Genomic DNA, 14,471 nt, shown 5'->3' with positions numbered 1-14,471 from the left:
AGCAAATTAGAAGGTGCACACGTGTTCCCCCAGGGTTCCTAAACTGAAACCCTCCCCTCCAATGTGATGGTATTAGGAGGTGGGGCTTTGGGAGGGGATTAGGATTAGATGAGTCATGAGGGCGGTGCCCTCATGAATGGAATCTGTGCCCTTACAGAACAAGAGGAAGATTGTCTCTTTCTGTCTGCCATGCGAGGATATAAGGGGAAGTCAGCAGTCTAACCTGGAAGCAGGCTTTCAATTGACTCTGAAGGCATTAACACTCTGAACTTGAACTTCCATCCCTCAGAACTGTAAGAAATAAATTTCTGTTGTCAAGAAGCAGGTCTGTAGTTTTGTGTTATTGTAGCCTGGGCTGAGACAGCTATAGCTCTCAGTTATTCAATCAACATTACCTTAGGTATTGCTGTGAACGTGTTCTGTAGATGTGATTCAAGTCCATCATCAGTTAACCTTTAGTAAGAAAGACTAAATATGGGTGAGCTTGGCTCAGTCCACTGAAAGATGTGAAGAGCGGAGCTGAGGATGAAGAAATCCTGCTTGTGGACAACAGCTGCAGTTTATGACCAAGGGTTCCAGCCTGAAGCTCCTGACACCATGCCCTATGGATATGAGGTTTTCCCAGATAGCCCCCCACAATTGCAGAAGTAGATCTGTGCAATACATTTCTCCCTTTCTTCTTCTTCTTTTTGTTTCCTGAGCCATGAAGTTTATGGGATCTTGGTTCCTAGACCAGGAATCAAACCTGTGCTCCCTGCAGTGGAAGTATGGAGTCTTAACCACCAGACTGCCAGGGAAGCCCCTATGTTTCTTAAATATATCTCTGATTGGTTCTGCTTCTTTGAACTCCGACTAATACAGCAGGTGATTTTAATGTTGTTCAGGCCAAGAACCAGAGTAGTGGTTAAGCCAGGTGGCTGAGTGGTAAAGAATCCGCCTACAATGCAGGAACCACAGGAGAGGTGGGTTCGATCCCTGGGTTGGGAAAATCACCTGGAGGAGAGCACAGCAATCCACTCCAGTATTCTTGCCTGGAGAATCCCATGGGCAGAGGAGCCTGGAGGGCTACAGTCCATGGGGTCACAAAGAATCTGACAGGACTGAAGCGACTTAGCACAAATGCATGCAAGAAATAACCCAAGGTAAAATCTCATCTCTTCTTCCTACACATCTGTGACTGCAGCTCTCTCAGTTGTAAAATGGGGATCACAGTGTCTACCGCAGGGGAGCAGTATGAAGGCCAAATGCTCTCTTGTATGTCAAAAGTTCAGTGAGCAGCTGGACCGCATCCTGCCCGCTGCTTTTTATAATGTCAGGCTATTCTGGGCTGTGAGCAACGAAATGCCATTCGAACAAAAATGAGCCTGGTTTACATCCCATTGCTCGACATCTAAAGTTTAGGAGTTTATTTCAGAGTCAAATAAACACTTCTTTCCTCCAACTTGCTCCTATGGTCCGCAAGAGGGCTCCAGACCCTTAAACCCACCCGGAGCAGCGAACAGAGGCGGTCAGGCCTCTCTGCTAATTAAAGCAGTAATAAAGGGGAGCCAAGAGCCCCGCTTATTAAGCGGATTGTGAATTCCCTCAGTCTCCATCATCATTCTTCAATGGCGTTTCAATAGGTGGTTTACAGGACTCAAGGTCTCGCTGATAACTTGGACAGTCGCGGAGGTCCTGCTGTCCTTCCCCCGAGAGCATGTCGTTTTCCCCGCTCCTGTGTAGATGCTGAGCGAGCGCGTTCCTCCTGCTCTCACCTCTCGCCCTCCTCACGTTCAGCTTCGGCCTTCAATCTGGCACATCGGTGCCCTCTGGTGGCCAGATGCTGCAGCTACTACTCATTCTGCAAGAGTTTATTTGCTGGAAGCGGCTGAGGATAAAGCGCTTTACTGCGATTTCTTTTTAAGCCGCGGATGCTCACGTGCTCCTGCGAATCCTTTGATGGGTAAAGAGTATCTGTCTCTTTATTAATTTACTTTGTCACTGGCTATCTGTGTATGACCTTAGCTACTCTTGTCGCCTCTCTGCGCCTGTTTCCTCACCTGTGTGTGTGTGTGTGTGTGTGTGTGTTTTAGTCGCTCAGTCAAGTCCAACTCTGCGACCCCATGGACTGTAGCCTGCCAGGCTCCTCTGTCCATGGGATTTCTCCAGGCAAGAATACTGCAGTCAGTAGCTATTTCCTTCTCCAGGAGATCTTCCCGACCCAGGAACTGAACTCAAGTCTCCTGTGTTGCAGGCAGATTCTTTACCGTCTGAGCCACCAGGGAAGACCACTTCTTCACCTTTAACCTGAGATTAAAGTAAATCATCTCCAGCTTTAATATTTAGGCTTCAAGGGCTTCTGGCTCGTGCTAAGTCGCTTCAGTCCTGTCTGACTCTGCGACCCCCTGGACTGTGGCCCTCCAGGCTCCTCCGTTGGTGGGATTCTCCAGGCAAAATACTGGAGTGGGTTGCCGCGTATTCCTCCAGGGGATCTTCCCAACCCAGGGATTGAACCCGTTTCTCTTATGTCTCCTGCATTGGCAGGCAGGTTCTTTACCACTAGCGCCACATGGGAAGCCCGTCAGGCTCTGGGACTGTCATCCGTTTAACAAATACTGTGTGTCAAGTGTAGAAGTTCAGACTCAACAGACAGCAAGCTGAGCATTCCTGAACTTTATAAACTGTAGAAGGAGGACACAGCTAATAAATAATCAACATAACAAAGAAGTAAACTACATAGTGTGTTAGAAGGTGATCAACGCGTTTGGGGAAATAAAGCAGGTATGAGACTCAGAACTGGTGGCCAAGATAAAGCTAAGGGATGGTGTCGGTTTAAACGATGAAGTCAGGCCAGGACTCTGGAAGGTCGCTCTGAACAGAGACCCATGGGAGGAGGATGGGAGGCGGTTAGTCCTGCAGATTTTCTGGGATAGGACGTTCCAGATTGAGAAGAACCCCACAGTGGTCTGAGGCGAGGACCTCTGTGGCTAGATTAGAGACACAGAGGGTATAATGGGGCAAGGGGGGCGGGGATGGACACTGGCCACACCACATTTCAGCGGAAGTTAAACTTGACTCTGAAAAAAATGGAAAGGCACAGAGGGGTAAGGGCAGAGGAGCGACATAACCTGGACTGTGTTTTTACAGGGTCTGCTCAGGCAGCCATAATAAAATACAATAGACTGGATGTCTTGCACAACAGAAATTAATTTTCTCACAGTTCAAGTCCAAGATCAAGTTCTGGCAGGATTAAGCTTCTGTTGAGAACCCTCTTCCTGGTGGGTCAAAGCCAGGCTTCTCACTGGGTCCTCACATGGACAGAGAAGATGCCCCATAGTTCCTTCTTCATCTTATAAAGACTCTAATCCCGACCTGGGTCTCTGCCCTTGTGACCTCATCTAAACCTAATCACTTCCCAAACGCCCCACCTCCTAATGCTATCCCACTGGGGGACTGGCGTCAATGTTTGAATTTGGGAGGGACACAAACATTCACAGCTGTGTCACTCAGGCTGCTGTGAGTGCTGGATGGCAAGGATGGGGGTGGGGAAGCAGGTGGCTCTGGAACAATGCAGGCGAGAGCCTGAATTGCTAGGGTGGCGGCCACCATAGTAGTGGAGCTGGTGACAAGGGGTCAGCTTCCGGAGAGATGTCAAAAGTAGAGACAGGAAGATTTCCTGACAGCTTGGTGTGGACCAGAAGGAAAAAAAAGAAGTCAAGGATGATGAAGGGATTTGATCTAAGTGACCAGAAGTTACCATTAATTGAGATGAGAAACGGAGGGAAGATCAGACATTCAGTTTGGGAAGTGTTGAAGATAAACGAGGATGGTAGTAAATTGCAGTCAGATTAATTTTAACTCCTTTGGCTCCCACACAGGTATCTGGGGGTCCTTCCATATTGGGCTCAAACCTGGTTTGATTACGACCTTTGTGTATTTCGTTGGAGTTTCAGAGAGGGGACGGCTCACCTTCCTTGTCAGTGTTCTTCTCTGATGCGGTGTAAGAGGAGCACTACATGAGGAATTAGAGTGCTTCCGAATATTGCTGCCCGTGGCCCCCTGATGCACGGGTCAGTGGTTCAGACCTACTCCTGAGTGAGCCTCTACCCTCTCCTGCCTCTTCCCTCTCATTCACACCCTCACACACACCCCTAGAAGTCCCGTGTACACTTGCCTCTGAGTCGATCCTCAGAAATAAAGTCAGTCGTTATTATAGTGAATTATTATTACATTATTACAGAATAAAGAAAGTCATTATTCTAAGACGCCCCCAAGTAAGTTGTGTGGTGAGATGAGAACCACCCTTTCCTTGTCTCCTTCCGGTAATCAAATTTATGTTCCTTCTAACTTCTAAATGAATACAACGTAAGCATCCACATATGAAGCCAAGTTATAACCAATACCGAGAATCCAATCAAGGTTTCGTAGGGATCATAAAAAATAATTGAGCTATAGAATCTTAGAAGTCAGCTTGAGATAAACAAGATTTGAGGTTTATGATCAATTCTTTAAAATAATGCCTCACTTCAGAAGTGCTTCCCTGGTGGCTCAGGTGGTAAAGCGTCTGTCTACAATGCAGGAGACCTGGGTTCGATCCCTGGGTCGGGAAGATCCCCTGGAGAAAGAAATGGCAATCCACTCCAGTACTATTGCCTGGAAAATCCCATGGACAGAGGAGCCTGGTAAGCTACGGTCCATGGGGTCGCAAAGAGTCAGACACGACTGAGTACACTTTCTTCTTTCTTTCTTTCTCACTTCAGAGGAACCCCAAACTCTAAGACTACATGAAATATCCCCCTTTACAAAATGGATTGGGCGAATGGGGAGTAAAACCATGATTTGTAAGTAAGATTTATCATGGTAAAGCTACCTTTATTGAAATCCACCAGGGGATTTAAACTATTCTATCAAAATTCTATATGTAACACAACAATTCCACATGCTAAGTGAAAAGCTGTGGGGAAATGCTGTCATTCCTACATGGAAAAATGCTTATTCCGTTTTATTTGTAAACAGAGCATTTCTGAAAAGGCACGCAAACAGCGGTTGTAATACTGACCTGTAGTGTGAGAAATAGGTGGCTGGAAGAAAAGGAAAGGGTTGCTTTTGGGTTTGTATCAAATACATGTATTATCTACTCAAAATGTTGAATTACACACTTCCTCCTAATTAAAAACACGTTTTTATTGCGGTACACTAAGTTGAAAATGATTTTTGTCAAGTTGCTTAATTTCTAGGATATCCCAATCTAGAAGTTTTTCTCTCTCAGTGGAAGACTTGGATTGTTTCCATTTAACTACTGATTACCTATGATATTGGGCAAGTCTGTGTGGACTCAAACTCTTCATTGAAAAAAACAGGCTTAGACTAGAGATGACTTCCAAAATCTCCTTCTGGGCTAAGATACTGTGCTTATGTGACTTGACTGTGCAATATTTGGAAAAAAAAAAAGCTGAAATAAGTTGTCAAAGAGAATTTGAATGTGATAGTGAGTTTTGGTGATGTGGCAGAAAATAATGTGGCAGTAGAGTTGTGTACAACTACTATTTTCCCAATACATTTTATTGTTAAACCACACCTCATTAATTCCCTTTCATTTCTACTCACCTTTGAAATACCTAGGGAACAACAAAAGAGACAGATTCAACTGAAGAAATTTATTTACTTTTTTTTCTAGGTACATAGATGACATAATTATAGACAAGTTTTGATACATAGGAAAACCCTTCTGTCCACCTCTTTTTGCTAAATGAATCATCACAATAATTTTTACAATTTTTAAAACAATACACAGCTTTCTTGGGCTGAAGCAATCGCAAGAACATATTGGTACTGGTATATTACAGCTACTTACAATGTTTAAGAACAGCAATGGAGAAAAATAAGTTATTTAAATATTGATTTCATATACAGAAAGTGCAATGTTGTTAGTTGTTATATAACTTGCTTGACAGTTTCTTGTTTCTCTATCAATTCAAAATCGAGATAACGTGGACTCAGACTTTTTTTTTTCTGAAAATAATACAGTACACACATGCAGCGTTGACTTGGTGAACGGACTTGCTGCAATTATGAAAGCAAACTGTGCTCTGTCAGGAACTAATTTTCAACAGACTACTTATTTCCAATTTCACCCATTCCTGGGTACAGGAAAAGAGAAAAGGGCCTCTGACTAAGGCAAGGCCATGAAAAATCTATCTCCTTCTTGGTTATCTGGGAATGTAAGTAGTGGCTGGGGCTGGCTGCATTTCCTTATAGACAGCTTCAAAGAAAAAAGTGACACACAACGGATGCGTAGCTACCTGAGCCGAACTGCCTCTCCAGGTTTCTCTTGTGCTTTCCTACAACAGCAGTGTTCACCCTTCCTCAACATTCTGCACCAAGTGCAATGGATGAAAACCGGATATTGCTGAAGCCGACCACCTGCCTTCCGGCATCCACAGGCGGCCGCGAACCATCTCAGTCAAATGTCACACACAAGCATTCAGGCTTCTCTAAGGTCAATTTAAAAGTTTAAAGCAAAAGAAGACCAAACAAATACTAAAAGTTTAAAAACAAAAGGATTTTAATAAAAAGCACAATAAAGTAAAAATCACCTCAGATCCCACAGACTAGGAAGCCCTTCCACTGAAAATGATTCATGGTCCCTGAATTTCACTTCTAGGCAAAGGCAATGATTTCCAAAGAAGAATGAAAAAAAAAAAAAAAATACGGTTTGGCATTCTTAAAAACTCATATTCAGAAAGTTCACTTTTCTGGCACCTCTTCTACATAAGTGAAAATCTTACGGTGAAAATGAACTAACACCAGGAAATTCACGTACGATTTTCCCTTCTCCTTTGCTCCTATGTATCACCTGACTATAGGACTTCCCTGGTACGTGTGGTCTTTTAGCTCAGCTTCAACTCTGAGCAGGCTCTCTCACAAGTCACGCTGAGGCACCAAAAACATGGGGTGAGGAGCCCATCCATTCTAAAGCACCCTCTCCTTCACTCGTGAAATCCCTTCCAATGACAGTTACAGGAGAGCCTGCAGCCTCCTTACCCTTTCCATGGAATGTCACATCCCACAGGAATGTCATAATGGGCTGAAGAGTTCAATAGAAATTTGGCTGCTTTAGCTTTTTCTTCTAGTGTTCCACAACTTCTTACATGGCATCTTATAGAAGGTGACTATTATTGAAGAAATATATATTATTCTTTAAAATGCATACCAAAAGCATGAAAAAAAAATATATCACCTGAGAACGTCCTTTTCCTCAGAAATATGGATCCCGATCTATTTTAAAGCAAATGGTAAAATGGCTTTGTAATTCATGAAAACACCTTTCCCACCCCCCTCCCCTGAGGGATATCATTTGTTTTAATGAGTAGATAAAATATTACAGAACTTTTAAATCACGACTCTAAGCACTTCTACCATAAATGATCATACCTGATGCTTAAAATAGGGCTCATGGTAAGAATGTAAAGGAAAATCATTTTATAAGCAACTGGAAACAATAATTTCTGTCTGCCAGAAAATCAGACAATAGCTTAAAAGAGAATGTTGAAATCAGTTGGAAAAGAACTGAAAATATGCAACTATTTAATGCTATGCTATGCTAAGTCACTTCAGTCCTGTCCGACTCTGTGCGACCCCATAGACGGTAGCCTACCAGGCTCCCCTGTCCCTGGGATTCTCCAGGCAAGAACACTGGAGTGGGTTGCCATTTCCTTCTCCATTGCATGAAAGTGAAAAGTGAAAGTGAAGTCGCTCAGTCGTGTCCGACTCTTAGCGACCCCATGGACTGTAGCCTACCAGGCTCCTCCGTCCATGGGATTTTCTAGGCAAGAGTACTGGAGTGGGGTGCCATTGCCTTCTCCGAACTATTTAATACATGGCCAATATAGTTTGTTTGGCTCCATAATGAACCTTTATTGTATTTAAGTGAATTACCTAAATAAGATGGAAAACAGTATTTTAACTATAAAACCAGGGAAAAAAATCTTTTAAAATATCTTATAAACTATTTCCCTTTAAAGAACATCTTCCTTAAATATTCAACTGACAATGACTTTTTGCAAAGGTGATCCATTATCCGATGACCGAATTTTGGAATGGACATGGTCAAGATTCCAAGTCAATACTGCAGCACAATGACCAACATGGTAACAACACTAAACTGATTAAAATTAAAGATTATAACTTCAACACACAAACAGTCTCTCACACATGATATCTTTGTGAACTTCAGCGAGCTTTTTACCAGATTGGTAGTTAGTTTGAAGTCTGAAAGTCAACATGAATCCTGGCCTGATAAACACCCCTATAAAATAAGCCACGATAGAGTGAGACAATTAGAAAAGCCCATTTCTGTTGGAAACATCCCACATACGTTAGATGGCAGTCTAAGCTGAGGATCTGGAACTACGGTTACAAGGTAGTGAACACTAGGTTAGATAACTGCTTAAAAGCTTACATTAAGGCAAATAAATGCTGATTTGCTAGAAAGCAATTATTAAAACGTCTCTTGTTTACCTAAAGGAGAATAGGGCTTTCTTTTTCCAGTGCAGCCAGATTTTCTTACTTTTGAACACATGAGCCTGGTCAATAGTGTACAATCACTCCCGAGGCTGTTACTTTGGCCTGGCTAAAGCCCATCTGGGCCTCAGGAACCCTGCAGGGTGACGGAAGGGTGAGGAGCATGCTGAGACACGGGACAGGCAGCCTCTCTCCCTGCCCCCTGCCCTCGCCCAGCGCACCAAGACAAGACTGTGGGCAAAGCATTTGTGGCAAGTCGGCATCTTGGTTCTACTGTATCCTGAAAACAAAACTAAGTGCTTGTCTTTCCTTTGCGGGTCACAGAGAACCACACCAATTTCCTGGAGGGGGCTTTTCTGGAGAAGAGAAGGTCATCAGTCCCGTGCCAAGATTCCGAGTTCTGCTGGCAGCACACTGGGCCTTTCTCCTGGGTCTGGTCTGCGTGTCCAGCCAAGGAGGAATTGCATCAGCATCATGAGCACAGTGAACGGGTGGCTCTTGTCCAGGGAGGCCCATTTCGGGCCTGGCTACATGGCCTCCGGGCCTGGTGGCAGTTTGAAGAGTCTGGCTGCAGACACGAGCTTGCTTATGTGTCTCTCCTCTGTGATGCCAGCCTCCTGAAGGCAAGTGTGGGACAGAGAAGGCACTTGGCCCAGGGTGCTAAAGCCCGCCTCAGAGAGGGCGCTGGCATACATGGGCAGACCGATGGAAACCAGCCAATCTGACACGGACGACACGTAGCCGGGAGAGAGGGGCTTCCTGCAGATTTCTGTGAGTCCACCGCTTGGGATCTAGGTAAACAAAGAAAGCGATTTCATCAAGATTTGACTAGTGCCACTGGAGAGCTCTTTCTTCTCTGCCTAAGAGGAGAGCTACTGAAATATTATATTTAATACTACACTATCAGAAAGGGATAATACCATGAGATGTCAAAGCATTAAGAATTCTTTCTTGGCTTTGTTCTTTCAAGGTGAGACATATCCTCAAGAAAGTGTCTGAGGTCCTTGGAATTAGATCTAACCCCAATTATGTGTGGAAGTCTCCAAACCATCACCATTTACGTTTCTGGCTATTTTGTCTCATGGTGGTCACACCTCTTCAATCAATGATCCCTATGGTGACTGAAGAAGTAAACCTATGTGATAGTGTGAAAAAATAAGATACCCAGAAAAGCAATGATACTCATGTAGATTTTCTTCTGTATTTTGAATCTACATTAACATCCAGAAAATTAAGCATTAATTAAACTAAGCATTAAAATTAATCAATTATAAAGAATTAAAAATACACTAATAAATGTTGGCTAGGGCAGGTAAATGGACATTTATACTTGACTTCTGTGAAGGTCAAGTGAGATAACTCTCAGAAAGGCAATTTACCACCAAATGTGCAAGTTCTTGAGATTTTCTGAAGTCTTAATGAAGCAAATCCTCTTAAAGGACTATATCCTCAGAAATTAGTCAACAAAGTCTATAGAATTTATTAACCAGGACATTCTTCATTCAATTATTTAAAATAAAAGTTTGGGGAAAAAATCTAAATGTCTTAAAAGTATGGAATTGGCCGAACTAAGACACACCTACTAGAACATTTTGAAACATGAATAATATAAAAAACTTTTCAGTAACAAAGAAATAGGTTCACAAATCTGATAACTGAAAACATTAAGGTTTCCAACTGTACATGTACTATTATACACCTGCAGAGAAATAACCAAATGGATTTTTTTTTTTCCCACAGTTCTGGGAGATAATTTTCACCTTTTTCTTTCAGAAACTGTATTTTTAAAACTCTGCAGGCTGAATACGTATTACTTTCCCCCAGGTATCTCCCTTTGATATCTTATAAGGAATCCTGGTCTACTCAGTGGCTACCAGCATGCCCATCATTAAGCCCTACAAATGAATGGACTTCAGAAAGCTGGGTGAGGGGAGCCCTAAACCGTGGGCTGCTCACCGCCATGCGGTGCTGCTTCCGAAGCAGCTTGACACGGATCTGGTCCATGTTGGTGGCGACATCCCTTTCCGGCTGGTCTAAGTCTTCTGCATATCTCTGCACCAGGGCCTCAGGAATTCCACAGCGGCCGTGCTGTGAGCGAGAACAGAAATCTCTCAGCAAGGGTTGCGAGGATCTTTTTCTTTCTCCAAGAACAGCAAACATAAGGTAGGACAAGACATTTAGCTACTAGAAGTAGGACCAACAGTTTTAATTTGAAGTGCATGTATTTTCTTTAGTGTCAGGACAAACATTTTAGAGATAATATTTTACATCTGTATCTTTAGTGATGAGCTCTGGAAATAACGTCTTGAAAGATGGTTAAAGTAGAACACAATCACCCTCCATTGTGGGGTCTAAGGTCCTCACCTCACTCTATGTGATCATTTTGCAAAAGGTTACTCCCTGAAGGGCAAACTTGTGCTCTATAGATCATCTACTGTTGGTCTCTCAGCTACAAAGAGTTATACTAGGCCAGCATTTACTGTACAGTAGAATTCCCACTACTTTCCACTCAAAGGGGTTCATTCACTAGATATTAAGAAGGCAGAGGAGTATTTTATCATAACGCATTCAAGGTCATAAGGCACTTATAACAAAGACTCTCAGGAATACATTAGAACAATTCATGCATTTCTAGGACTAACATACAGCTACATCTGTTTTCATGTATTTGTCTTCAAAGTCATTTTGATATTGGTAGATGTACTCTGGGCTTCCCCAGTGGCTCAGAGGTAAGGATCCTCCTGCAATGCAATGAGACTCAGGTTCAACCCCTGGGTGGGGAAGATTCTCTGGAGGAGGAAATGGCAACCCACTCCAGTGTTCTTGCTGGGAAAATTCCATGGATAGAGGAGCTTGGCAGGCTATAGTCCACAGCATCTCAGAGTTGAAAAGGACTGAGTGACTGAGCACACACGCACAGTTCTACATGTTTGTTTGTGTTTTTCACAAATGAGAAATAGTTTTCATTATAGTTCTCAATGTTTTTAGTACAATGGGGTATTTTATATAATCTTTTATCCCCAGTTAACCATACAGATATCATACAGTATAATATTACATCTGAATGATGCTAAGTAGCGCTTCAGTCATGTCCAACTCTGTGACCCCATGGGACTGGGGCCCACCAGGCTCCTCTGTCCATAGGATTCTCTAGGTAAGAATACTGGAGTGGGTTGCCATTTCCTTCTCCAGAAGATCTTCCTGACCCAGGGGTCAAACCTTCATCTCTTTTATCTCCTGCACTGGCAGGCGTGTTCTTTACCACCAGTGTCACCTGGGAAGTCCCATTTACATCTGAATAGGGCTCCACTGGAGAAGGCAATGGCACCCCACTCCAGTACTCTTGCCTGGAAAATCCCATGGATGGAGGAGCCTGGGAGGCTGCAGGCATTGGGGTCATGAAGAGTCAGACACAACTGAGCGACTTCACTTTCAATTTTCACTTTCATGCATTGGAGAAGGAAATGGCAACCCACTCCAGTGTTCTTGCCTGGAGAATCCCAGGGACGGGGAAGCCTGGTGGGCTGCCGTCTCTGGGGTCGCAGAGTCAGACACAACTGAAGCGACTTAGCAGCAGCAAGGCTCCACAGTTTTCAAAATAGATTTACATTGATATTATTAACATTTTCTCCTATTAATACTTCTAAGAGGTACTTACGAAGGTTATTATTAATTCAATTTTACATCCAATGAAACGAAATGGGGATTTGTTAAAGTTTAAATACAAATATGTTGAGTAACACATGGAAACTGGAGCTTTGTTTCAGGACCTGGTTCTAGTAATGACTGATAGTTCTCCTTGCAAAGAACAGGTGGCCAAAATTAAATACAAACAAGTGAAAGAAGAGAAGGGAAAGAAAAAGAAATCCCCCAAGGCTGTGTTTGCATTTAATCTGGGCACTGTGCTCCTTGTTCAACTGAACACCCAGCGCAGGGTGACAAGGGCCCCCTGCCCTGCCACTGTCTGCCACCAGCTGCCATCGGGGGACAATGACATTGTTCCTGCCTGGCACCCCCAATTTACAGGGGTGGGGGGCCAGGGCCTCGGATACCTTATCAGAATAGGGCTCCTCGGTGAGGTCAATGCCTTCCGCCCGCAGCTTGTTCTCAGTGAGCATTTCTAGGTCCAGCCCGCGGGCGCAGGAGACCTTCCTGGCCAGCGCGGGCCCGAGCCGCACGCCGTGCTCCTGGAGGCTGGCGCTCTCGGGCAGCTCCGACAGCCAGGGTGGTGGCCTGGTGCTTGGTGGGCTGCCTGGCTCCGGCCCCGGGGGAGGCCTGGCCACCGCCACCACCAGGGGACAGTCACTGGGGCCGCCAGGGCTGCCCTTTTTAAGCGGCAGGCCGGGTGCGTCGGGGCTGGGGACGCCGGGGGGACCAGGAGGGACAGGATGCAGCCCGTTGGCGAGGCGCTCCCTGCTCTTCTTGGCGGGAACGGGCGGAGGCTGGACAGGAGGTTTGGCCTGCGTTCTGACCTCGGGGCCCCTCTGCTCAGCGTCCATGCCTTCTTTGGTGCCCGGGGGGTGATGTGTTCCTTCGAAATCGAGTCCTTTCCTATGACCCTCCAGAGGCGTCCGTGTTAAACTGGGTTTAATGGCAGGAGGCTGGGTGTCAAAGGTTTTGGGCAAACATGGAGGGGGGGATGCACCCCGTGAAAAGGGCCCCATTGGGCCATCCAGTTTCTTAGCAGTCGTTTTCTGAGGTTCAGAAAATCTCTTGCTTTGGGTCAGTAGCAGTGCATTGTCAACAGCAGAATCTCGTTTGGGGCTTGGAACCTTTGTGACGGAGGGGGCTGTCTTTTGTGGCACTTCAGGTACAATCTCAGGAGAGGGTTCTGTCACCTCGCCAGGCACATCTTTCTCAGGCTCTCCTTGAAGGTTGTCCAGGGAGTGGGACCGGGGCCAAGTCTCCACGGTCTGTGGGCCCTCTAGGGTCTCACAGCTCCGGCAGATGGAAACGGGGAGACTCCTTCGGTTTTTATTCAGATCAGTCACACACGGGGGATCACAGCTCTTGGAGGCGAGAGGGGTGAGACCACCGCCCAGCCTCCCCTCCCCTCCCTGCTTCAAAGCGTCCACTGACTTCGTCAAAGGCAAGGTTGGGTAGTTGCCCAGCTGGTTCCTGTTGAAAGACTTCAAGCTGGACTCGGTTGATGACTTGGCAGAGAGGCCGGTTTTCCGAGTCTTGCCTAGAAGGCAAGGAGAGATTTTTTACAATCGCATCTTAAAAAGCAAATCAATCAAATTGATGTAAAAGGTGCGCTAACGTTATTGAAATCTCCAACTCCCATATCCCGTTGTGGAATTACACTAAGGACATAAAATCACCACTGGTGATGTAGAGCTACTGTGGTTCCATTTTTATTTTTTAGAAAGAATTTTTAGTCTTATTAAAGGACTCAGGGAAATGAAAATTAATTGAGTTATGTGGAAAGAAAATATGCTGTGTCAGGCAATAATATAAATCTAGGCCTAATGTCTGTTCGCAGCTGTAGTCAGTGTGGAAGAAGGCATATCCATATCCCACTAAGGAACCACACTGATGGGATTTCTGATTAGAGTACAGTTTCCTAAGACCATGGTTGCAAAGGAGACAGGTTCATTACATAGGGGAATCTCCAACCTCTGGGATCAAAGGCCCCATAATCTTAGGTGGAGCTGATATAATAGTAGCAGAAATAAAGGGTGCAATAAATATAATGCACTTGAATCACCCCCAAAACATCCCTCCCTCCATCCTTGTCCATGGAAAAACTGTCTTCCAGGAAACCGGTCCTTGGTGCCAAAAAAGGTAGGACCATTGCTTTAAATGGTATCCCCCCAAGGTTCACCGGTGACCACTGAACCCTCAAAACGTCTTTCAAGCCCTCACTGCTTTTTGTTTTGTTCAAGCGTGTAAAATAAATGTATCCTGCAAACCATCAGCCAATCCTGCTAACAATGAGTAAACAAGCTTAGGTGAGTCTACTGCCA

General features: G+C 44.7%; 1 protein-coding gene across 3 annotated transcripts in view; it reads right to left on the bottom strand.

Annotated features, from left to right (window-relative positions):
* Positions 1-5,621: 5,621 nt before the first annotated feature.
* The window catches only part of SASH1 (SAM and SH3 domain containing 1), a 189,715-nt gene continuing 180,865 nt past the window's right edge, over positions 5,622-14,471 (bottom strand). For all 3 annotated transcript variants that reach the window (XM_002690315.6, XM_005211030.5, XM_005211031.5), the window contains 3 exons: positions 12,555-13,687; positions 10,459-10,590; positions 5,622-9,293 (listed from right to left, as the gene is read on the bottom strand). In XM_002690315.6, the coding sequence (XP_002690361.2) occupies positions 9,030-9,293; positions 10,459-10,590; positions 12,555-13,687 (1,529 nt within the window). In that variant the 3' untranslated portion in view covers positions 5,622-9,029. The remainder of the gene's footprint in view (positions 9,294-10,458; positions 10,591-12,554; positions 13,688-14,471) is intronic.

This window comes from Bos taurus, chromosome 9 (genome assembly GCF_002263795.3).
Source record: "Bos taurus isolate L1 Dominette 01449 registration number 42190680 breed Hereford chromosome 9, ARS-UCD2.0, whole genome shotgun sequence".
Taxonomy (NCBI): domain Eukaryota; kingdom Metazoa; phylum Chordata; class Mammalia; order Artiodactyla; family Bovidae; genus Bos; species Bos taurus.
Note: the sequence above shows the minus strand (reverse complement) of the source record. Positions and strands in the feature narration are given on the sequence as shown.